The sequence below is a fragment of the Carassius gibelio genome, chromosome B9 (genome assembly GCF_023724105.1).
Source record: "Carassius gibelio isolate Cgi1373 ecotype wild population from Czech Republic chromosome B9, carGib1.2-hapl.c, whole genome shotgun sequence".
NCBI lineage: Eukaryota > Metazoa > Chordata > Actinopteri > Cypriniformes > Cyprinidae > Carassius > Carassius gibelio.
This window is the reverse complement of record NC_068404.1, coordinates 14,644,136-14,669,096: the sequence shown is the minus strand read 5'-3', so window position 1 is coordinate 14,669,096 and position 24,961 is coordinate 14,644,136. Positions and strand designations below refer to the sequence as shown.

General features: G+C 41.1%; 1 protein-coding gene and 1 long non-coding RNA gene across 3 annotated transcripts; both read left to right on the top strand.

The window, feature by feature from the left end:
- Window positions 1–3,385: 3,385 nt before the first annotated feature.
- Window positions 3,386–20,344, top strand: LOC127964647 (uncharacterized). Of its 2 annotated transcripts, none has more exons than XM_052564912.1 (11): window positions 3,386–4,133; window positions 5,021–5,152; window positions 12,708–12,870; window positions 13,700–13,892; window positions 13,996–14,064; window positions 14,247–14,348; window positions 16,182–16,970; window positions 17,063–17,095; window positions 17,344–19,297; window positions 19,422–19,559; window positions 19,764–20,344. In XM_052564912.1, exons 1-11 carry the CDS (start codon window positions 4,073–4,075, stop codon window positions 19,982–19,984), a joined length of 3,855 nt encoding a protein of 1,284 aa, XP_052420872.1. In that variant the 5' UTR covers window positions 3,386–4,072; the 3' UTR covers window positions 19,985–20,344. The 2 variants fall into 2 exon arrangements, with proteins under 2 accessions (XP_052420872.1, XP_052420873.1); XM_052564913.1 differs by having other exon boundaries at window positions 3,387–4,902.
- A 129-nt stretch (window positions 20,345–20,473) lies between these two features.
- On the top strand, window positions 20,474–22,928 carry LOC127964656 (uncharacterized). Its single transcript, XR_008155106.1, has 2 exons — window positions 20,474–20,968; window positions 21,155–22,928. It is a non-coding gene; the product is annotated as an uncharacterized LOC127964656 (long non-coding RNA).
- Window positions 22,929–24,961: the final 2,033 nt, after the last annotated feature.

Genomic DNA, 24,961 nt, shown 5'->3' with positions numbered 1-24,961 from the left:
GGTGGTGAAGTGCACCAAAGACACAGCCATGTTTAGCGGGATCCGTGAGCTAGAGCCATGTGCTAGTGTTGTTGACGTTTCAAACATGTCGAAAGCAGCAAAGAGTTGTAGTCCACAAAGTGCTGTCACAAAAAGTCTACCCCTATCAAACTTCTACCTGCTAAATTGTAACATTCTTCACATGAAAGATTATATAAAAAATTCACAGACAACATATGTTCACATTCATGTCACAATTCAAACGGGACCAGAAAATAATTATTTTCTCCCATTAATGAAATTAATCCCATTTGCATTGACAGTTTTTCAACTTTGAGGTCCAGCGGGGTTTTACGGAGGGGGCGGGACTTACCAGCTCTATAGGGATAACCACATCTTGGAGAGGATAGTGAAACAAAACCCATTCAAAACTGTGGGGGAGATTCACAAAGAGTGGACTGCAGCTGGAGTCAGTGCTTCAAGAACCACCACGCACAGACATATGCAAGACATGGGTTTCAGCTGTCGCATTCCTGGTGTCAAGCAACTCTTGAACAAGACACAGCGTCAGAAGCGTCTCACCTGGGCTAAAGACAAAAAGGACTGGACTGCTGCTGAGTGGTCCAAAGTTATGTTCTCTAATGAAAGTAACTTTTGCATTTCCTTTGGAAACCAAGGTCCCAGAGTCTGGAGGAAGAATGGAGAGGCACACAATCCACGTTGCTTGAAGTCCAGTGTAAAGTTTCCACAGTCAGTGATGGTTTGTGGGGCCATGTCATCTGCTGGTGTTGGTCCACTGTGTTTTCTGAGGTCCAAGGTCAACGCAGCCGTATACCAGGAAGTTTTAGAGCACTTCATGCTTCCTGCTGCTGATCAACTTTATGGAGATGCAGATTTCATTTTCCAACAGGATGTGGCACCAGCACACACTGCCAAAGCAGTACCTGATTTAAGGGCCATTGTATCCCTGTTCTTAATTGGCCAGCAAACTTGTCTTCTATGGGGTATTGTGAAGATGAAGATGTGACATGTCAGACCCAGGAATGCAGAAGAGCTGAAGGCCACTATCAGAGCAACCTGGTCTCTCATAACACCTGAGCAGTGTCACAGACTGATCGACTCCATGCCACACCGCATTGCTGCAGTCATTCAGGCAAAAGAGACACAACTAAGTATTGAGTGCTGTACATGCTCATACTTTTCATGCTCATACCTTTCAGTTGGCCAGCATTTCTAAAAATCCTTTCTTTGTATTGGTCTTAAGTAATATTCAAATTTTCTGAGATACTGAATTTGGGATTTTACGTAGTTGTCAGTTATAATCATCAAAATTAAAAGAAACATATTTGAAATATATCAGTCTGTGTGTAATGAATGAATATAATATACAAGTTTCACTTTTTGAATGATAGTTCACTGTTATATTGACAAAATGACAAAGCATTTAGACTATCATGTTTGTAAACAATGACACAAGGACTTGTCATTCTGATGGCACTGATGTTCATTGATATTGTATTAAGGATATTGAGCAAGTTACAGGCTTTGTTTTTGTCTGGGTTTGTACCAATTGTTTTGAAAAATGCACTCACTGGTTTGCAAATCTTAAGAATTATTCAAGAAATGATATATATATATAGAGAGAGAGAGAGAGAGAGAGAGAGAGAGAGAGAGAGCAGTTATAGTCATACAAAAGAACAAAAAGTGTTTAAAAGAATCATGAATTAAGCTGGCACGTTTAAATGTTTGTTAACATATTTATTTGTTCTTACTTTGATTTTATAGCCCTAGCCCTAGCCCTAGCTGAGATCTGCTTCTGCTGCTCATACTGTGATCAGCCGCCCTTCCCCCACAGCACTCTCTGATCGCGCGCGCGCCCTTCCCCCACAGCACTGTCTCTGACTGACTCGCTGCAGATGAGATGCTTGCATATCAGCCCTGCTGTGGGTTTGCAGACTTCAATTGACTGTTTTGATTAATAAATGCTATTACAGTTTTTTTTTCAATCGCTTACAAGCGCTTACCCATACTTTAGATACTTTTTCTAAATTCTTAACACAGACTCACACCTACAAAACACAATTGGCCAAATGGATAATTTTCTTCTCGAAAACACATTTTGTTAAATATATACTAAATCTTCATTTCAAAATAGAACACATCTTTCTGTCAACACACCAACTTTACCAAAACACTGGAAATCTGACTCAAAATTAAATTATTCTGTCAAAGAATAACACTTGTTTTCACCTCAAATAGTACATGCAGTCAATCAAAGTACACCAGGTTTAAAAAAACTGGCTATTGTTGACATTACAAAAACTGCATAGACTTTTATGTTTCAGTTTTACAGGTATTTGCATGCAAAACATGCAATTCACTGTTTTACACTACATTTCTTGGTTAGGAACTGTATGTCCAAATGTACAGTAATGTTCACATTCAAAAGCATTCCAGTAAAAAGCTATTTTTTTCCTTTACTGTTTACTGCAGGAGGTACAGTAGAAACACGGTATGATAGAACAGAAAAGCTTTGAGAGTATTGCTTACAGTGAACAGAATATCCATCTCACTGCTCCTGCTCTTCTCCCTGGCCCCCTTGCTCTTACTCTTCCTCGTCCATACATTACAGTGTTTGTCTTTTTCTGTTTCCAAAAATATCACTCTTCAAAGTCCTCCTTTTACTGTATTGTATAAGTGTCAATGTAATAGAAAAAAAAATAACCCCTGCGATTGAGTCTAAGCCAGATTGGAATCAGCTGTGGTTGGCCCAATTTACACAACATAAATCAGCTAAGATAAATAGTTTTTGAACTGATATCATTGCAGAAGCAGAGGTTTTTATACTGTATCTAAGGTTTGGAACATTGTTTTTGCTATTGTGGGATGTTGTGTGTTAACATTTGTAAATGCTACAAAAACGATCCATAATTTTGTTGGGAGGTATAGCTTGTCTGTTCAGAAAATGTAAGCATTGTGGAAATGTGTTCAATGACTCCATATTGTGTAAAAACGACATGAAATGTGTGAATGGTATGGCCACAATAGACAGATGCTTTGCTAATTGTGTTTAGAGTTTTGAAAATATGACAACTGCTTGGACAAATACTTGTTAGCGACTGAAAAAAACTATAATAGAAAATAAGATGTCTGTTCAAGAGATCTAGGTTGCTCATTTAGACAGTTGTGAGCTCTTGTTTACAGCAGACCTGCACGTTTTGAATATTCATATTTGTAATCCTCTTAAAAGCTTTATGATGTGGTGTTATTTCAGAAAATTAAGTACACGTTGGGTACATTTTTTTTACAAACCAGTGCACTTACTGGTTTGAAAATCTTAAGAATGATTCAAGAAATTATATATCTATGTATCTCTCTCTCTCTCTCTCTCTATATATATATATATATATATAGAGAGAGAGAGAAAAGGTTATAGTCATACAAAAGAACAAAAGTGTTTAAAAGAATCATGAATTAAGCTGGCACGTTTAAATGTTTGTTTACAGATTTATTAGTTCTTACTTTGATTTTCAACTATAGCCCTAGCCCTAGCTGAGATCTGCTTCTGCTGCTCATACTGTGATCAGCCGCCCTTCCCCCACAACACTCTCTGATCGCGCGCGCGCCCTTCCCCCACAGCACTGTCTCTGACTGACTCGCTGCAGATGAGATGAATGAATGAACTAACAAAAGTCTTGTGAGCTCTAGTTTACAGCAGACCTGCACGTTTTGAATATTCTTATTTGTAATTCTCTTAAAAACTTTATGATGTGGTGTTATTTTATAAAAATAAGTGCACATCGGGTACTTTTTGCTCTTTTAAACCAGTGCATGTACGGACATGCGCACTGGTTCGTAGTTTGAGGTGGGTGCTCGGTTAAAAAGTGATCATGTGCTCTGTCCACTAGAAAGACTAACTTCATCACATTTTTTTTTTAAGTTTGAAGAAACAGTACTGTGGTTAAAACAAATATCATTGCCACCAGATAATTTTCTATTAGGCCAAATAAATGTAGTCACAATTTCAACGTGAAATCCAAATACGTAACTACGTCATTTACGCAAGTCAGCGACGGTGGTGTTTTCCCGGGAAATGCAGACACGTGACGATGGAACGCGCGAAACAGACGACAAACAACCCACCAGGAGGAAAGGTGAGATCAAGACGTCCTGAAAATGCATGATAACTAAATACATTGTGTAATATGAAATATAGTACGATGTATGTTTATTTTAGTGGTTTAATTATTTTTTGTAATAGGGTTTTATTTACTTCTCGATTGTATTTGAGTTTGCTTCTAAGCCTGTCTCATTTGATGATTTGTTGCAATAATGAAAACAAATTGTATATATAAAATTGACTATTAAATATAATTTTGTTATTTTTCATATAATAGTACTTTAGGTTCTACAAAGTAATCAAGACAACCGAGTCAGTGGTAGTTTACTAAATCATTGTTTTTCTCAAAAGTGTTGTAAAATATCAACAGTAATTTGAAATAATTCATTCTCATTTTTTAATATCATTATTTTATATATTATATTTTATGTAATACATTATTACATTATTTGCCCCCGAATTGGTTTTTTAGTGGAATGTTTTATTTTAATAATTTATCTTCACTGAGATTTTTTTGCACAATGACCATGAATTGATACTTTATAATATTTGTATTTTGTTTCAAGCTCCAAAGCAGACAAAAAGCACATTAAAAATAGTCCATATAAATCTAGCTGGTTATTGACTGAAAATCTCCCATATACTTTAGCTCTTAAATCAAATATAGATTGACATCAGTTGTGGTTACAAGACACACAAGAACCAATGGTTTTTGGCATTAATGACATTTCAATTTAAAAAAAAAAAAATATAATATAAAGATTTGTTCCACAGAAAAACACAACACCGGTTTGGATATGAGGGTTAGTATGTTAATTATGTGTGTTTTTGGTGAACAATTCCAGTAAGATCAACAGGATTTTTTAAAATATGCTTGTTTATTTCATTCATCTTATATTTATTTGTATTTATTTTTTCCAGTCATTTCAAGAAAGAAAGTCGCCATGCTGGGAAATAAAAGACGTAGGAAACCTCTGCAGGATGCTGAGCATCACATTACCTGTAAAACTGACAAGCCTGGGCTTCGAGAGCAGTTCATCAGCAAATATAAAGGCAAGTATAAATGACTAAGAAGTTTAGTAACTAATAACTAGGGCTGGGGGATATGGCAAAAAAGTTATCACGATAATTGTTTTATATTAGTCGATATCGACACAATAAATGTCAAATCTTTATTTCTTTCAAGTTTAAAGGCAGATATTTGCTCCTAAGTGAAAGTTGTAGAAACCAGAGCATTAATTGTGGTTTTAAACTACTCTTTATTGTCAGAACATATCATGACAAACACTTGCCAAACAGGTGAACATTTCACAAATCTGAGGTAGAACATTCAAACATTTGTTATTTTTCCTTAACAAAATAAATATATTTATTGGAAAATGTATTTCTTAGTTCCTGGATGTGCTAATGGGGGATATTGTTTCAAGTCTTGAAACAGGTTTGTGTTGCCTGACTTTGATGGCACGGATCTTCAGCACAGTTTACAGTGCAGGCAGCAATATTAATATTAGATATATTTTGTCTCAAAATGCATATTTGACAATGATTTGCAGCAGTATTAGATTCAGTTAGGAGCAGATTTACTATGTAAAATTTATGGTCATTAACAAAAACAGTAACATCTTTTAAAACGACCTCAATTTTATTTGGTAAAATGTAATATTCTGACTGTTTGAGTTTTATTAAAATTAACCATTGGTCATCCAGTATCATGCATTTAGATCATGATAACCACAAAACCAAATACTGTAACTATTTTATTAATCCTTTAATACATTGTCTACATTACAGTTTTTTTCAATCGCTAACAAGCGCTTAACCATACTTCAGATACTTTTTCTAAACTCTTAACACAGACTAACACCTACAAAACACAATTGGCCAAATGGATAATTTTTTTCTCAAAAACACATTTTGTTAAATTTATACTAAATCTTCATTTCAAAATAGAACACATCTTTCTCTGCACACACCAACTTTACCAAAACACTGGAAATCTGACTCAAAATTAAATTATTCTGTCAAAGAATAACACTTGTTTTCACCTCAAAAGGTACATGCAGTCAATCAAAGTACACCAGGTTTCAAAATACTGGATATTGTTGATATTACAAAAACTGGACTTTTCAGTCTCAGTTTTACAGGTATTTGCATGCAAAACATGCAATTCACTGTTTTACACTAAATTTCTTGGTTAGGAACTGTATGTCCAAATGTACAGTAATGTTCACATTCAAAAGCATTCCAGTAAAAAACTATTTTTCCTTTACTGTTTACTGCAGGAGGTACAGTAGAAACACGGTATGATAGAACAGAAAAGGTTTGACAGTATTGCTTACAGTGAACAAAATATCCATGAACCACATAAGAGCATTCTGAACAAAAAAACAACAACAGCAAAAAGCCCAGATAAAAAAAGGAGGGGGGGGGGGTAAAATAAAAACAATCTCTCACTGCTCCTCTCACTGCTCCTGCTCCTCTCACTGCTCCTCTCACTGCTCCTGCTCCCCTCACTGCTCCTCTCACTGCTCCTCTCACTGCTCCTGCTCCCCTCACTGCTCCTCTCACTGCTCCTGCTCCCGCTCCCCTCACTGCTCCTCTCACTGCTCCTGCTCCCGCTCCCCTCACTGCTCCTCTCACTGCTCCTGCTCCCGCTCCTCTCACTGCTCCTCTCACTGCTCCTGCTCCCGCTCCCCTCACTGCTCCTCTCACTGCTCCTGCTCTCCTCACTGCTCCTCTCACTGCTCCTGCTCCTCTCACTGCTCCTGCTCCCGCTCCTCTCACTGCTCCTCTCACTGCTCCTGCTCCCCTCACTGCTCCTCTCACTGCTCCTGCTCCCGCTCCCCTCACTGCTCCTCTCACTGCTCCTGCTCCCCTCACTGCTCCTCTCACTGCTCCTGCTCCTCTCACTGCTCCTCTCACTGCTCCTGCTCCCGCTCCCCTCACTGCTCCTCTCACTGCTCCTGCTCCCGCTCCTCTCACTGCTCCTGCTCCCCTCACTGCTCCTCTCACAGCTCATGCTCCTCTCACTGCTCCTGCTCCTGCTCCTCTCACTGCTCCTGCTCCCCTCACTGCTCCTCTCACAGCTCATGCTCCTCTCACTGCTCCTGCTCCTGCTCCTCTCACTGCATCTCTCACTGCTCCTGCTCCCGCTCCTCTCACTGCTCCTGCTCCCCTCACTGCTCCTCTCACAGCTCATGCTCCTCTCACTGCTCCTGCTCCTGCTCCTCTCACTGCTCCTCTCACTGCTCCTGCTCCCGCTCCCCTCACTGCTTCTCTCACTGCTCCTGCTCCTGCTCCCCTCACTGCTCCTCTCACTGCTCCTGCTCCCCTCACTGCTCCTCTCACTGCTCCTGCTCCCCTCACTGCTCCTCTCACAGCTCATGCTCCTCTCACTGCTCCTGCTCCCGCTCCTCTCACTGCTCCTCTCACTGCTCCTGCTCCCGCTCCTCTCACTGCTCCTGCTCCCCTCACTGCTCCTCTCACAGCTCATGCTCCTCTCACTGCTCCTGCTCCTGCTCCCCTCACTGCTCCTCTCACTGCTCCCGCTCCCCTCACTGCTCCTCTCACAGCTCATGCTCCTCTCACTGCTCCTGCTCCTGCTCCTCTCACTGCATCTCTCACTGCTCCGGCTCCTCTCACTGCTCCGGCTCCTCTCACTGCATCTCTCACTGCTCTTGCTCCTCTCACTGTTCACTGCTCCTGCTCCTCTCACTGCATCTCTCACTGCTCCTCTCACTGCATCTCTCACTGCTCCTGCTCCTCTCACTGCATCTCTCACTGCATCTCTCACTGCTCCTGCTCCTCTCACTGCTCCTGCTTCTCTCACTGCTCCTCTCACTGTTCAATGCTCCCGCTCCTCTCACTGCTCCTGCTCCTCTCACTGCATCTCTCACTGCTCCTGCTCCTCTCACTGCATCTCTCACTGCATCTCTCACTGCTCCTGCTCCTCTCACTGTTCACTGCTCCTGCTCCTCTCACTGGGCCCTTGCTCTTACTCTTTCTCGTCCATACATTAGTGTTTGTCTTTTTCTGTTTCTGTTTCCAAAAATATCACTCTTCAAAGTCCTCCTTTTAAGGCTGGTTCACACGGCAGGATAATTGGGCCGATTTTAGCCCCGATTCAGCCCTTCCGACAATCTTAGGATGCTCCGATTATCGTAAAATAATCTGATCAAATATTCCTGCCGTGTGTGGTGTGTTAAGACTAATCTCCTCTGCTCGGAAGAATGTCGGGACCGCTCCGATCTCAAATCGGGGATATCCAACATGTTGGATTTATTTTGCCCGATTTCTTCTCGTGTGTGGTGTCCCCCGAGGACAAACAATCACGCAGCCTGTGGACTGTGGCGTGTAGCCAATCAGAACGCGAGGTGACGAGGCAGTGATAGTACCGGGAAACAAAATCAAAACAGCCGGCGTATATAATATAACAAATACAAATAAAGTCGATGGGCATAACTACATCCACAACTGCAGTCCACCAGAGTACATGGAAACTAATATATGAACGTTTATTTCAACGGTTATTAATCTGTGTAGTACGTAACAACATTTCTATGAGATAAAACAACAACTTATCCCCATATCATGATATAGCAAGTATAGTCCATGCTCGCGTCGTCTCCACCTCTTTGACCATCGCCTTTTCTTATTTTTCTTATGTTTTTTTCCCCGTTAAAAACAAAGCACAAACTATGGCCACTGCATCCTCTTCGTCCGCCATGATTGTTTACTCTAAAGTCACGTTTGATCTCGAGGGATTTTGCGAGATTTCCCGTCTGACCTGGGAATGCTCGGGAGTCAAATCGGTTCGTGTGTGATGTGTTGATATTGCCGTGTGGCTGCACACCACACACGGAGCGACCAAAACTGTTAGACCCGTGATTTTTTATCGCCGTGTGTTTGGAGTGTGTCTCAGGTTTGGAAAATCTGCCGACAATTTTAAAATCGTCCCGTGTGAACCAGGCCTTACTGTATTGTATAAGTGTCAGTGTAATAGAAAAAAATAACCCCTGCAATTGAGTCTAAGCCAGATTGGAATCAGCTGTGGTTGGCCCAATTTACACAACATAAATCAGCTAAGATAAATAGTTTTTGAACTGATATCATTGCAGAAGCAGATTTTTTTATACTGTATCTAAGGTTTGGAACATTGTTTTTGCTATTGTGGGATGTTGTGTGTTAACATTTGTAAATGCTACAAAAACGATCCATAATTTTGTTGGGAGGTATAGCTTGTCTGTTCAGAAAATGTAAGCATTGTGGAAATGTGTTCAATGACTCCATATTGTGTAAAAACGACATGAAATGTGTGAATGGTATGGCCACAATAGACAGATGCTTTGCTAATTGTGTTTAGAGTTTTGAAAATATGACAACTGCTTGGACAAATACTTGTTTACGACTGAAAACAACTGTAATAATATAAAACAATCCAATATGTATATCCCACATTTCATGGTGCAGTTAATATTATTAGGCTAACGTTACAGTAAATCCGTAGTAAATGGTGGGAATTTGTAGACAAAGAAGCCTTCTGACTGACCACAGTGTTTCTCCTGTTTGTCAGCGCGGCCTTTAAACTGGTTTAAATCACTGAAACGTGTGTTCTTGGCTGAAGTCAAGCGCTTCTCACTGGATCTGATGACAGAGACCGATCAGAGTAAACTCATCTGCTCTAGTGAGCTCGCGAGTCATGCTGCGCTGCCGTTTGGACTTTGAGCCGAGCGGATAAACGGTCCGTGTGGCGCGCGGGTCAAATGAGTTCGGTTCCGCTTTTGGTGCATAAACATTATCGAACATTTATCGAACTCTGGATATCGTTTTATCGAGAAATTATATCATGATAATTATCATTATCATTTTATCGCCCAGCCCTAGTAATAATGTTAATCTACAAAACTGAGAATTTAATGTAAGGCAAGTCATATGGTTGTTAGGCCACAAGTTAAACAGTACTTTATAAATATATATATTTTTTATTGTGCAGTCCAGATTCCTGAATAGAGTTCTGCTGGCATGAGCCCTAACTGTACGTACACACAGCCGCCGACTTGAGCTGCAAAGAAGCTCTGGCCGCCCTGTCAAGGACGCTTGTCAAAAACTACGGGGAAGCTTGTTGACGCTTTGGCCGCTCTGACATAGCATGGAGAAGAGAAGTGTCACAACATAAAATGTAATAAACAGAAAAAACAAGCAATACACTGAAGAAACCTATTATAATGACAGAATTATTATAACCGTTTTGGTCACATTTGTTTGGGAAGAAAAGAATAATTAGCTATTATTGTTATATTAATATTATATTTACTTTAATGTAATTGGTCAAATTGGTGTTACCGTGAGCAAATTAATTGCATTCCCGCTTAAAACGAGCGCTCGTAAATATTTCAAATAAGTTGAGCTCATTCTCAAATGTGTATCACTGTCGGATAATCGTGAAGTTGTTGTGTTTGGTGCTGCTTGAGAAGACATCGGACTCGGAGATTTTGGGTTCATGACACCCTCCAGGGCCGTTATCAATTCAGAGAGTATCACCGGCTGGTGCAGCAGCTGCGGCTCGATGACGAGAGGTACGTCCAGCGGAACTTCAGGCTGGACACAGTTTGATAGCGTGTTGATAGAACTAATGTTTTGGTAGGAACGAAAGTTTACATCGTATGTTTCTCCGGAATCAGCCAGCGCGAAGGACGTCTATATTCCGATTGGTTGCTGGCGTTTTGCTGCTGCTTGCCGCTGAACATAGCTCATTACCATAAAGTTGAGCTACTTCAACTTTCAGATTGACGCTCTAGTCGCTCAAAACGCCATGCCAAGGAATTTGATGCTCCTTGCAGCTGAGAGAAGCCAGCTTCCATTGAAAATGAATGACTTCCGGTAACTTTGGAAGCTCAAGTCGGCGGAGGTGTGTACGTCGTACAGTAAAACAAAGCAGTTGCATTTTTGCACTTCTGGTTCCATCAACCCAAAGTCAATGTTTATTTGCACATACATAACCCAATTATGCATAATAAGCCAACAGTTCTGGTGGTCATGTAAACGCAGACTAAGGTAATCATAAACGGCATAAGCATAAACCAATCGACACAGCTAGATTTTGTCTATGTTGTTCCAAACCCGTAAAACCTTCGTTCATCTTCGGAACACAAATTAAGATATTTTTGATGAAATCTGAGAGCTGGATCACTCCTCCATAGGCTTCCAAGGGACTGAAACTTGTTGGCCCAGAAAAGTTATAAAAGAGATCGTTAATATAGTCCAAGTGACTACAGTGGCTCAGTCTTAAGTATATCAAGCGACGAGAATACTTTTTGTGTGCAAAAAACAACAAAAATAATGACTTTATTCCACTATTCATTTCCTTCTCTTTGGGCCACGAGTGTTTTCACGTAGTAAAACTGCGCAGTGGGTCTGTGTTACACGTCACCACGTAGGCTCACTATTGGCCGACGCTGGTCATGTGTGTGATGCGTGTGACGTGCAACACAGACGCACTGCACAGTTTTACTATGTGAATTCACTCGAGGCCCAGAGAGAAGGAAATGAATAGTGGAATAAAGTCGTTATTTTTATTTATTTTTTGCGCACAAAAAGTATTCTCGTCGCTTGATAAACTTAAGACTGAGCCACTGTAGTCACTTGGACTATATTAATGATCTCTTTAATAACTTTTCTGGGCCAACAAGTTTCAGTCCCTTGGAAGCCTATGGAGGAGTGATCCAGCTCTCAGATTTCATCAAAAATATCTTAATTTGTGTTCTGAAGATGAACGAAGGTTTTACGGGTTTGGAACAACATGAGGGTGAGTAATTACTGAAAGAAATTTCATTTTTGGGTAAACTCTCCCTTTAACCTGTGTTCTGTGGCTTATTGAAGTGAGCATGTGTGATGTGTGACAGGAAAGTGTCCTTATTGTGGATTTAAGCACATCCAGAGAGAGCAAGCGTTTTCTCTACCCAAGAAACTCTTAAAATGTGTTCTCATCTCATGCAGAGGTGGTACAGTCAAAATCCTGCATCCGATACTGGATGAGAGGAGAATATGAGTCTGTAAGATTCCCACTGGTATTCTGGAATACTCTTGGGCTTTATTTAACATCACAAGTGACATGACATATGAAATACACAAAGTCAGATACACATATGGTTTGCTTTTGACGTCATTAACCTGATTTACTTATAAAGGCACACAATCAGTCAAACATACATTACAAGAATGTAGAAACATTATATATATTACACAAGGATATGGATTTTCTATAGGGTTCTAAAATCCTATAAGGTTTTTGTGGAGGGAACTAGGTGAGGTGAACTACCGGGTTGGCCTTCAAAAATACATCATCACTGCGGCACTCTGTTCTAAACAATATATAGCCATGATCATATTGTTTGTGTAAGAAAATGTATGTAATTTTAACTGTATAATTTTAAGACTTAAAAGTATGAAAAGCAAAGCATGCTTTGAGATTAGCCTGGCTGACTATTTTCCTTCAGTAATTTCCCTTCTACATCATATAATGTACATCATATGGTAGAGAACTTTTAGTAAGAATCAAAATAATATTTGACATTAAAGAAACTGAAGCTAATGTATTTCTCCTCTTCAGGGCGTGGAGTTTTCACCACTGGAGCTTTTTTCAGAGGTGATTTTGTTCTTGAATACAGAGGTGAACTTCTGAGTTCACAGGAGAGTCTGGACCGAACTGAACACTACACTGAAGCTGAGAACACGTTCCTGTTTGATTTTCAGTGGCATGGCAAAAATTGGTGGTGAGTACAGAACTGTTGGATTGATGTAGTAGGTATGCTAAAATATCTGGAACTGTAAGATACTTAGTTCATGCCTGTAGTTCTGTTCGCTCGTTTCTTTTGGTCCGGATACGCTTAGTGTTCAGATTGGCATTTCTATCGTTGAACCTAAGTTATGATTGACCAGTCTGTCCTTTTTAGGGTCACATATTCCTGTTTTTGGTTTATTTACATGTCTCTGGTCCATGTTATGTTCATATTTCATTTGAACTGCACCAGAGTTCATTTGGAAGCCAACTGAAACCCTTCCTTTCAGCGTCTCGGTCCGCTTGTTTGGTCGCACCAGGTTTCAAATAAGCAGCTTTCACATTTATTCAGATGAACCACATTAACAGCCTAAAAAAACATGCCAGATGTGAACACACCCTAATACTTCAAATTCACCATGAACTGACATAGAGTACGGAGTGTAGTTTCTTTGAGTCATCAAAAAAAATTCCCCCTGTATTCCCTAAAGAGAACAACATGGTAACTTTTAGATGCTTTTATCTGAGAGCTGTACATTACCATACATTGCAGTACACTATCATATAGATCAGTGGTTCTGAGACCCTCCTCTGCAGATTCTGTATGACTCCTTCACCTGATGCACTCAGATGAGTTCATAGAGCCATGTTCTGATGATGAACTCCTCATCTCAATCAGGTGGATTAAAACACCAGACATACAGCATATGCAGAGTGGTGGGTTCCCAGGACTGGGGTTCAGAACCACTTGTAAAAATAACTGTACATGTCTAGCATATATACTAAGATTAGAAGTATTGAGTGTTCATTTTATGTTTTTATAGCATGGATGCATCTAAAGAAGACTCGTCTTTGGGAAGACTTGCAAACGATGAGACCAGAAATCCTACTTGCAAAATGAGAACCGTTGAAGTGAGCAGAAAACCTCACCTGTGTCTGTTTGCTGTACGAGACATTCTACCAGGAGAGGAAATCACTTACAATTATGGAGACTCAGATTGGCCATGGCGAGTCAAGGTATTATCAATAAAATGCTAAAGAGATTGATCAGTAATTCATTATAATTTTTTACTCTAATTCTGATTAGTTACCATGTGATTGTGGTCTCATATTTCTCAAGCCTTTGAATAAAGCATCAGCAGAATCCACTGATAAAAAGCCAGCCAGCAGTTTGCGCCTGCATAAATCCGTAAGTCCACTTTAAAACATCTGTATCATTATTCTATATTATTGACTCTCTCAGCATAGAGTTGTGTGTGGAATGATATATAAAGTATAGGACAGCTAGAGGAATGAACATTAACAAGTTTTTTTGTCCTTTACAAATATTCTGATATTTTGATATTCATTGGTTTCTTTTCTGACATCTAGCCCCATTGTGTAGCTTCTGTTTCCTCTCCTGAACTGGACAAGGTAAACAGCAATGGTCCTCATAAGCAGTCAGGCAAAGCAAGAACATCAAGGAATAAAACGGTAACCATCTTAAACATGCAGCAACTATCTACTGATGTTTACTGCCAGCTAGTTAAAAATGCAATAAGTGATTTCTGAGAAACACTTAATATTTGAAATCGACACCCAAACAAACAGACCCCTCCCTTCATTGCTCCGCCCCCAAAATAATGAACACGCAACACAGTCAACCACTATTAGCTGGTGCTCAGGTGTTCAAATAGAAAATATCTTTATTGCTGGCAAACCATAGAATGGTTTGGTTTTAGTTGATTTGTAGGTGCATATATACACTTCATCCAGCACCCGTGTCATTTGAAATGTATTTATCTACTCACAATTAAAAAAAACAAACAAGAAATTATTTAACGCTGCAGTCCTAGTTTTTCGTCTTTGTCGCCATTTCTGTTCGAAATCTGCAATTGCAGTCATTCGTGGAACTATCAACTTTACATGGGTTGTGCTTTAACACGGCACAGCGCGAATGAATCCTATGTTTTGAGGAGAACGTGCTGCTGTCAGTCACATCGCGTCGGTGTGGATACTGTCATTTGCAATGACAGATTATACTTTTTGGAAGTATGAGTCATGACCAACAGAAGAATGTTCACCGGAAAATGACACTGGAACAAGTAACATCCACTTTTGTTCTGACCAACTAAGGGTAAAAAAAGCTTTGCAGTGAATCGCGCTGATGAAAGGTGGGGTATGTGATTTGCAAAACGGCCGGGAGATTTTAAAATTACACAACTCAAATGGCCTTACCTTCTTTCCTTTGACTCCACCCATTCGAAGTACATGGACACGATGGGGGAGGGGGTATGGTACGACCGTTTGATTGATGCAGTTACTGTCTAATGATTCTAGGTAGTTTTGGAAATGATTGGCTGGAGTTTTTCCGAGTCCTGCCCGTTCCACAGATGATTAAATTGCCTAATTCTCATTTCAGTGCTTCTAACTCAGTGGCTGTAAGTGGGTTAGGAATAGGATTTCAAGTGATTTTGAAAAAATGGACAAAAAAGACAATTACATACCCCACCTTTAAATCTAACAATCGCTTATCAATTATCATATCACATCAAACCGTGCAAACTATACTTTGTTCTCAAATTGTTAATGTTAACAACATCAGCATTGTGTGACTACATTTAAGGCCCTTCAGATATTTATCCTTGTTTTCGTGTGGGCCAGGTGGCCAGTCTCTTTTTTTCTGTAGCCACTCCAAAGTCCAAGTCTTTTGCATTTTACAACGGGTGAATCTCAGTTGTCACTGGTGATTGTCGTTTGAACCTTTCTGGATCTGCCATCAAATTAATACGTTTAATTATATCAATTGCTGTGAGAAATGGATATAAATCTCCACCTCCAACATCCTCACACGCAATATATCCAATAAGCCGAAAATCCTTCTCTATGTGTACAGAAGTGACGTAATGACGCAAAAAATGCTTGAAATTCACGCGGAAATACACCAGTACCACTGGAATTAAAAATATTATTAAAAGCTTACTGTTTTGAATCAAGCTAAGGCAAGCAGATAGGAAATCAGGAAATTAATTATGTAGTGAACTAATCCTTTAACTAGTTATTGGTTCAGTGTTTTAATGTCTGAACCAATGTAACTATTAATGTGACTTTTGTCACAATTTGTATGTAAAGTTTGTATAAATGTTTGGTTAGAGTTTTTTATTTTATTAATGATCTTTGCTTTGAAATGTGCAAAACATGTTTGTTTATTTTTTGATCACCCTTACAGTGTGTTTGTTCTTGTCTTATATGGATGCCACAGTTTTCAATATTGTTAAAGTACATTTTATTCTTGTTTAAGCTAAATTCCTCTTATTACATCTGCAGAAGCAGTTCCGATCAAGACTGTTACAGTCATCCTCAGTCGCATCCACATCTGATGCACCCTCTTCATCGGCACCCTGTGCTTTGTTCACCTCTATAATGGCCTTATCAACCTCATGCCCTCCTGCCCTGTCCTCATCACCGTCAACACCACCTGCGCCACCCACGTCACCTTCAACCTCGCCTGTGCAGCCCTCATCACCTTCTCATGCGCAGCCCTCATCATCCTCGCCTGCGCAGCCTTCATCACCTTCTCATGTGCAGCCCTCATCGCCTTCTCATGTGCAGCCCTCATCATCCTCATCCTCGCCTGCGCAGCCCTCATCACCTTCTCATGTGCAGCCCTCATCATCCTCATCCTCGCCTGCGCAGCCCTCATCACCTTCTCATGTGCAGCCCTCATCATCCTCATCCTCGCCTGCGCAGCCTTCATCACCTTCTCATGTGCAGCCCTCATCGCCTTCTCATGTGCAGCCCTCATCATCCTCATCCTCGCCTGCGCAGCCTTCATCACCTTCTCATGTGCAGCCCTCATCGCCTTCTCATGTGCAGCCCTCATCATCCTCATCCTCGCCTGCGCAGCCTTCATCACCTTCTCATGTGCAGCCCTCATCGCCTTCTCATGTGCAGCCCTCATCATCCTCATCCTCGCCTGCGCAGCCCTCATCACCTTCTCATGTGCAGCCCTCATCATCCTCATCTTCTCCTGCTCCACCCTTATCTTCACCTTGTGCTGCATCAACACCTGTGGTTCACTCATCACAGGCGTCTGAGACCCTCTCATTAAGGAAGGTGGGTAGATTCATTTTTGGACTGGTAAATCTTACAATAAATTATATGAAATAAAATATTATTTATATTTGTTTGTATTTCCCCTCTTCCAGATATCCTCTTTAAGGCCATCAAGAAAAAGACAGGTATGTCACTTGCCATGTGATCATTTATACGCTCAATATTTTTTGCATAATTATGGCTTTGCTTGCCAGTATCGGCAAATGATGAAACGTAATGTTACATGATCCACTGCCATACCCACTATGCCCAAATACTACCTGTTCTATTAGATTCTGCCAGTGGTGTACTCGTGTGATCACTAAAATATATAATTGAAAAAAAACAAAAACATTTTGTACTATTTGAGTAAGTGTTAAATTCTCTCATTCAGTATTCAGGAAGTGCCGTCTGTGATACAGACTACAGCGATGTCACAGACTACAGCGATATTGACTATATACCAAAAATCAGCTCAGATGATTCGGATGGTAGTTCTTCTGGACATGACATGGTCAAAAGTGCTTTGATACATCCAACATCTCCCAAAGAGGCAGGTAGTTTATCTGATCAATGTATGACCGCACCATCACCTAAAAAGATGAAATGCCAATCTAAAGAGACAAACACCTCGTCTGGTGATAAGACTTTTATTCAGTCAATGCCATCACCTAAGCAGGAACGCAAGACGTACAACAAAAAGCAGTATTGCCTTTATTGCTCTAAGCCATATTCAAAAATGGCCAGACACCTTGAATTTGTCCATCGCAACGAAGTGGGGGTTGTAAAGGCAGTAGCATTTCCAAAACATTCCAAAGAAAGACGAGTCCAGTTAAACCTCCTTAGAAAAAGGGGCAACTTTGCCCACAACACCGATGTGGTGAGAAAAGGACATGGGGAGATGATTGCCTGCTACCGTCCACAAAATAGTCAAAGAGCCAATGAATTTATTCACTGCATTTACTGCCAAGGGCTTTATAACAAGCGTAGTCTTTGGAAACATATCAAAAACTGTCCCCTGAAACCAAAAAATGAGGATGCCCAGGGCAGGAAAAGAGTTCGATCCCTGTGTGCTCTAAACACACCAGTGGGCTTAGAAGTGAGCAAAGGATTCAAGAAAGTACTCTCCTTTATGAACTATGATGAAGTTTCGCGTGTAGTTCATACTGACAGATGCATCATGCAGCTGGGGGAGCACATGTTCAACAGGATGGGGTCTGATGTGACCAAACATGACTACATCAGACAGAAGATGAGAGAAGTAGGCAGACTTCTTCTTGAAGCAAGGAAGATTACCCCACTGAGAACAATGGTAGACTTCATCATACCAACTAACTTCAAACATGTCATAGCAGCTGTTAAAGTTGTATCTGGCTATGATGAAGAGAAAAACTCCTACCGCATTCCTTCTTTAGCTCTCAAACTTGGGCATTCTTTAAACAAGATATCTAGCATTATTGAGAGCAATGCCATGATGTATGGAGATCATGAGCGTGCTGAGTGTGCCCGAGACTTCAGGAAAATACACCAGGCAAGGTGGAATGAGTACATTTCTGCTGGTGCTATAACTACATTGAAAGAAGCCAAGTGGAACACACCACAGATCATTCCTTTCACTCAGGATGTCAAAGTCCTGCACACACATCTTGAAAAGAAACACAATGAGCTCCTAAGTAAGCTCAGATCTTGCCCTTCTGCTGACAGCTACGCTGCTCTAGCCAAGGTCACGCTGTCCCAGGTCATCCTGTTCAACCGAAGGAGAGAAGGTGAGGTATCCCGGATGCTTTTGTCAGCTTTTAAAAGCAGGGATTCTTCTGAGCTACACGAAGACATTGCCATCTGTCTGTCTGAGTTTGAGAGGAAGCTGTGTCTGCACTTCTCAAGAGTTGAGATCCGTGGTAAACGAGGGAGAAAGGTTCCTGTGCTCCTCAAGCCTTCCATGGTTTCTGCCATGGAGCTGCTTGTTGAAACGCGTGAGCTTTGTGGTGTTCCAGCAGAGAATCCCTTTATGTTTGCTAGATGTGGAGCAATGTCTGCCTACAGAGGAGGAGAGTGCATCAACAAAGCTGCTTGCGAATGTGGCATAAAGAACCCTGATGCACTGTCATCAACTAGGCTTAGGAAACACATAGCAACCATGTCTAAAATTCTTAACCTTAATGAGAATGAAGCAGACCAACTGGCTGATTTCCTTGGTCACGATATCCGAATCCACAGACAGTATTATCGGTTACCAGAGGGAACACTGCAGCTGGCAAAAATGAGTAAAGTCCTAATGGCCATGGAGAAAGGAACACTGTCTGACTACAAAGGAAAGAAACTTGATGACATTGAAATCGACCCAAATGGTATGAGTATACATGCTCTGTGTGTATCTGTGCTGTACATATTTACAAAACAATGTATATATTCATGTCACAGATACTAGGTATAAGCAATAAAGTGTTCATTTTTCGTTAATTAATTATTAAGAGCAACTTGAGGCCCAAGGTGATTCCATGTCAAGTGATGAGGAGGATTCCAGTGACCTATCTCAGACGACAGCACCAGCACCAGTACAGACTGAACAACCTGTTAAATCTGATCAAGCTGTTTCACAGGAGGATCAAGGTAAGAAAAATCTCTACATTGCACAAACAATCAGTAATCAAATAAAACAGTAATCAAATAAACATGAATTAGCTCCATGCAGCAATATCCAGACAAATTAAAAAAAAATTATGCATTAGGACACAGTCTTGATTTGCTCTTTACTCACCGATTTAGTTGTAATGAGAATGTGTAATGAGAATTTACTTTTTAATTATTTCATAGGTTCTTCAAATGCTCCAAAAAAGAAATGGGAGGACAGTGAGGTAAAAGCAGTAGAGAGACACATGATGAGTTTCATCAAGACATGCAAAGTTCCTGGTAAGCAAGACTGTGAAAGATGCATTCACGCAGAGCCAGAAGCTTTGAAGCAGCGAACATGGACTGGTGTGAAAAATTATGTGCGGAACAGGATCACGACTCTTAAAAGAAAGGGTGGTTTGTAGGAAGGCACAAACACTTCAGCACTTTGCACATTATGCTCTTTTTGTAGGAAATGGAGCTAAATTAAAAGAAATGAGGATAAAGGTGTAGAAATATTTTGTGGATGGAATGAAACAGAATATAAAGTGAAAAGTTAGAGTATAAGAAGGTTAATGAAGAAGTAGAGGATAGTAAGAGTCAATTTTCTTTGTTCAGTTACAATATAGTTGGATGAAATGTCATGTTAAACTTTTTGATATTTCTGTCATAGAGGGAGGGGAGAATGTAAAGATGATAAAAAAGGGAAGAGTGAATAGCTGTGCTGGACATGGGCTGTGGCTGGATGTAACCGATTGGTGAGAGTTGCTGTGTGCAGACGAGAGAAGCTGAAAACTGAGATGTGATGTCAGACACTTTCTGCTTCCTGTAGTGATGCTCAGGCTAAGTTTGCATACTTTACCACAGCTGAAGTAGAAAAAATGCATTATTTTCCAAATACACAGATATTTCGGAGACATTTTCATTCAATACATGCACTGCTTGATACAGTGTCTGTTTGTACAAGAATAAAGTTCAACATAAGCCTAAATACCAACGTAAAGAGGGAGGAGAGAATGTAAAGGGGACGTAAAGTGGGAGGAGAGAATGTAAAGGGGACGTAAAGAGGTAGGAGAGAATGTAAAGGGGACGTAAAGAGGTAGAAGAGCATGTAAAGGGGACGTAAAGTGGGAGGAGAGAATGTAAAGGGGACGTAAAGAGGGAGGAGAGAATGTAAAGGGGACGTAAAGTGGGAGGAGAGAATGTAAAGGGGACGTAAAGAGGTAGGAGAGAATGTAAAGGGGACGTAAAGAGGGAGGAGAGAATGTAAAGGGGACGTAAAGTGGGAGGAGAGAATGTAAAGGGGACGTAAAGAGGTAGGAGAGAATGTAAAGGGGACGTAAAGAGGTAGGAGAGAATGTAAAGGGGACGTAAAGTGGGAGGAGAGAATGTAAAGGGGACGTAAAGAGGTAGGAGAGAATGTAAAGGGGACGTAAAGTGGGAGGAGAAAATGTAAAGGGGACGTAAAGAGGGAGGAGAGAATGTAAAGGGGACGTAAAGACGGAGGAGAGAATGTAAAGGGGACGTAAAGTGGGAGGAGAGAATGTAAAGGGGACGTAAAGAAGTAGGAGAGAATGTAAAGGGGACGTAAAGAGGTAGGAGAGAATGTAAAGGGGACGTAAAGTGGGAGGAGAGAATGTAAAGGGGACGTAAAGAGGTAGGAGAGAATGTAAAGGGGACGTAAAGTGGGAGGAGAGAATGTAAAGGGGACGTAAAGAGGGAGGAGAGAATGTAAAGGGGACGTAAAGTGGGAGGAGAGAATGTAACGGGGACGTAAAGAGGGAGGAGAGAATGTAAAGGGGACGTAAAGTGGGAGGAGAGAATGTAACAGGGACGTAATGAGGGAGGAGAGAATGTAAAGGGAACGTAAAGGACGTAAAGTAGGAGAGCATGTAAAGGTGACGTAAAGAGGGAGGGGAGAATGTAAAGGGGACGTAATGAGGGAGGAGAGAATGTAAAGGGAACGTAAAGGACGTAAAGTAGGAGAGCATGTAAAGGGGACGTAAAGAGGGAGGGGAGAATGTAAAGGGGACGTAAAGAGGGAGGGGAGAATGTAAAGGGGACGTAAAGAGGGAGGGGAGAATTTAAAGGAGACGAAAGAGGGAGGGGAGAATGCAAAGGGAACGTAAAGAGGGAGGAGAGCATGTAAAGGGAACGTAAAGAGGGAGGAGAGCATGTAAAGGGGACGTAAAGAGGGAGGAGAGCATGTAAAGGGGACGTAAAGAGGGAGGAGAGAATGTTAAGGGGACGTAAAGAGGGAGGAGAGCATGTAAAGAGGGAGGAGAGAATGTAAAGGGGACGTAAAGAGGGAGGAGAGCATGTAAAGAGGGAGGAGAGCATGTAAAGAGGGAGGAGAGCATGTAAAGGGTACGTAAAGAGGGAGGAGAGACAGCGACGCCCTTGCTGTGCCATAAGGCAACAGAGTACAACTAGAGTGATTGGAGAGCAGGAGGACTCAGATAGAGCAGATTCTCTAGAGCGACTCACGAGCTCTGATGATGACACAGCTAATCCACGATTGGCAGAGTACACCGCTTGACAACGATCACGTGTGTTTCATGTCTCTTCTCACACCTTCAGTTCCACTAAGGATCACATCTGTTCTTTATAACAGTAAAAGCTCTTTTCACATAGTTGCGATAAATGTTTATCAAAATAAAACAAATAAAACAATGTAGACCCCACTTCACTGGTATTTAGGCTTATTTTGAACTTTATTCTTGTACAAACAGTAGTGCATGTATTGAATGAAAATGTCTCTGAAATATCTGTATTTGGAAAATAATGCGTTTATTCCACTTCAGCTGTGGTAAAGTATGCAAACTTAGCCTGAGCATCACTACAGGAAGCAGAAAGTGTCTGACATCACATCTCAGTTTTCAGCTTCTCTCGTCTGCACACGGCAACTCTCACCAATCGGTTACATCCAGCCACAGCCCATGTCCAGCACAGCTAATATAAGGAAGGAATAGAGGGAGTAAATGTAAAGAGGATAAAGAGAGGGAGGAGTAAAGCGTGTAAAAAGAGTGAGGAGTAGAGTTAAATAGGATAGAGAGAGGGAGGAGTGAAGAGGGAGGAGTAGAGTTAAAGAGGATAGAGAGGGAGGAGTAAAGAGGGTAAAAAGAGGGAGGAGTAGAGTTAAAGAGGGAGGAAGTAAAGGAGGAAGTAGAGAGATTTTGAAGAAGGGTGGATGGAGGAAGTACAGAGGATAGTTGGGCACTGAGAATCATTCCCACCTCCAAGTTAATTGATTTTTCATTGTTGTTCTTTAAAAAAAAAATTTTTTTTGAAGTTCTGTCATTAACTGCAATGTGCACTTTCAACACAATGTGTCCAAGACTGTTAATATTAAAGAGTCATTTAATCGGAGTGTGTGTGTCACTCGAGTCCCCAAAGAGTCATTTAATCGGAGTGTGTGTGTCACTCGAGTCCCCAAAGAGTCATTTAATCGGAGTGTGTGTGTCACTCGAGTCCCCAAAGAGTCATTTAATTGGAGTGTGTGTGTCACTAGAGTCCCCAAAGGGTCATTTAATCGGAGTGTGTGTCACCTGAGTCCCCAATGAGTCGTTCAATTGGAGTGTGTGTGTCACTAGAGTCCCCAAAGGGTCATTTAATTGGAGTGTGTGTGTCACTAGAGTCCCCAAAGGGTCATTTAATCGGAGTGTGTGTGTGTCACTCGAGTCCCCAAAGGGTCATTTAATCGGAGTGTGTGTGTGTGTCACTAGAGTCCCCAAAGAGTCATTTAATCGGAGTGTGTGTGTGTCGCTAGAGTCCCCAAAGAGTCATTTAATCGGAGTGTGTGTGTCACTCGAGTCCCCAAAGGGTCATTTAATCGGAGTGTGTGTGTGTCACTAGAGTCCCCAAAGGGTCATTTAATCGGAGTGTGTGTGTCACTCGAGTCCCCAAAGGGTCATTTAATCGGAGTGTGTGTGTGTCACTAGAATCCCCAAAGGGTCATTTAATCGGAGTGTGTGTGTGTCACTAGAATCCCCAAAGGGTCATTTAATCGGAATGTGTGTGTGTCGCTAGAGTCCCCAAAGGGTCATTTAATCGGAGTGTGTGTGTGTCACTAGAGTCCCCAAAGGGTCATTTAATCGGAGTGTGTGTGTGTCGCTAGAGTCCCCAAAGAGTCATTTAATCGGAGTGTGTGTGTGTCGCTAGAGTCCCCAAAGGGTCATTTAATCGGAGTGTGTATCACTATTTTTATTTGTATAGAGTTTTTTTGACAATTACTACACTTTACAGAGGAACATGCCTAATGTCTTAAAACCCCAGTGTGTAGCCAAAGATGACTCTGGTGAGGAAATCTCCTTAAGATGTTTTTGTGATAATGATTAGTTTACAGTCGATGCTAAATTAACTAGAGGGATGCAGATTCGGTCAGTGAAAGGTTCTCTGCCATGAAGTGAAGTCCGTTTTATTTCTATAGCGCATTATACAATACAGATGGTTTCAAAGGAGCTTCACACACATAAAATAACTTGCAAATGTCAACAATTATGAAATGACTAATGTAGAGCTGTTTTGCAGTTGAAATTAAAGACAATAGTGTTATTATTCAGCTCAATTCTGTTCATCTTTTGCTTCTGATAGTCAATCAGTCAAGTCAATAACATTTCTGAATGTTAATTGTCATTCCCCAACTGAGCAGCCAAAGGCACTTGATCTCAAGCTACAAATCAGACAAAACATGTAGGCTACCCATTTACAGTGATCTTGCTGAAAAGAAGAAACCCAGTTTACTCTCTCACACCTGTATCTTTGCACTAGCTTGATTTCACTGTCCAGTATTGGAACTTTGAATTGTAATATTCTACTTCTGTCTTCTTAGGATGAATAATATATACCATCTCAACAATGTCCTGAAAGTATACCTTAACCAGAGTTTGTGTATCACCATGGTCCTCAAAGTATGACTTGATCAGAGTTTGTGTTTAATGTCCCCAAAAGCGACATATAAAATAATGTCCCTAAAGTGATGGTAAAATGTCAGGTCTTTAAGGAAGGCTTTTATTGATAAAATCAAGTGATATTTGTGATGACAGCTTCTCCAGAAGTGCAGTCATATCTTTCTTTAGTCTCTAGACCCTTCAGAAAGGGGTGTCCCTAAAGGTAGGGTTTCCAGTCATACGTCCTCACATTGTGGTTAAGTAGGTATGCGTGTGTGCGTGTGTGTGTGTGTGCGTGTGCGTGCGTGTGTGTGTGTGCGTGTGTGTGCGCGCGCGCGCACGGGTGTGAGCAGCTCAGACTTACTCGACTGGTTCCTGATGGCAGAATATTGAACGAGTTCAACCCAACATAGCTGCACAGTTACTTTCCGAGAGAGAACAGGTGGATATCGAGCAGCTCATGCAGAATTGTAATAGAGCTCGGGCGTAGACGTCATGGAATGGTGCATTGTG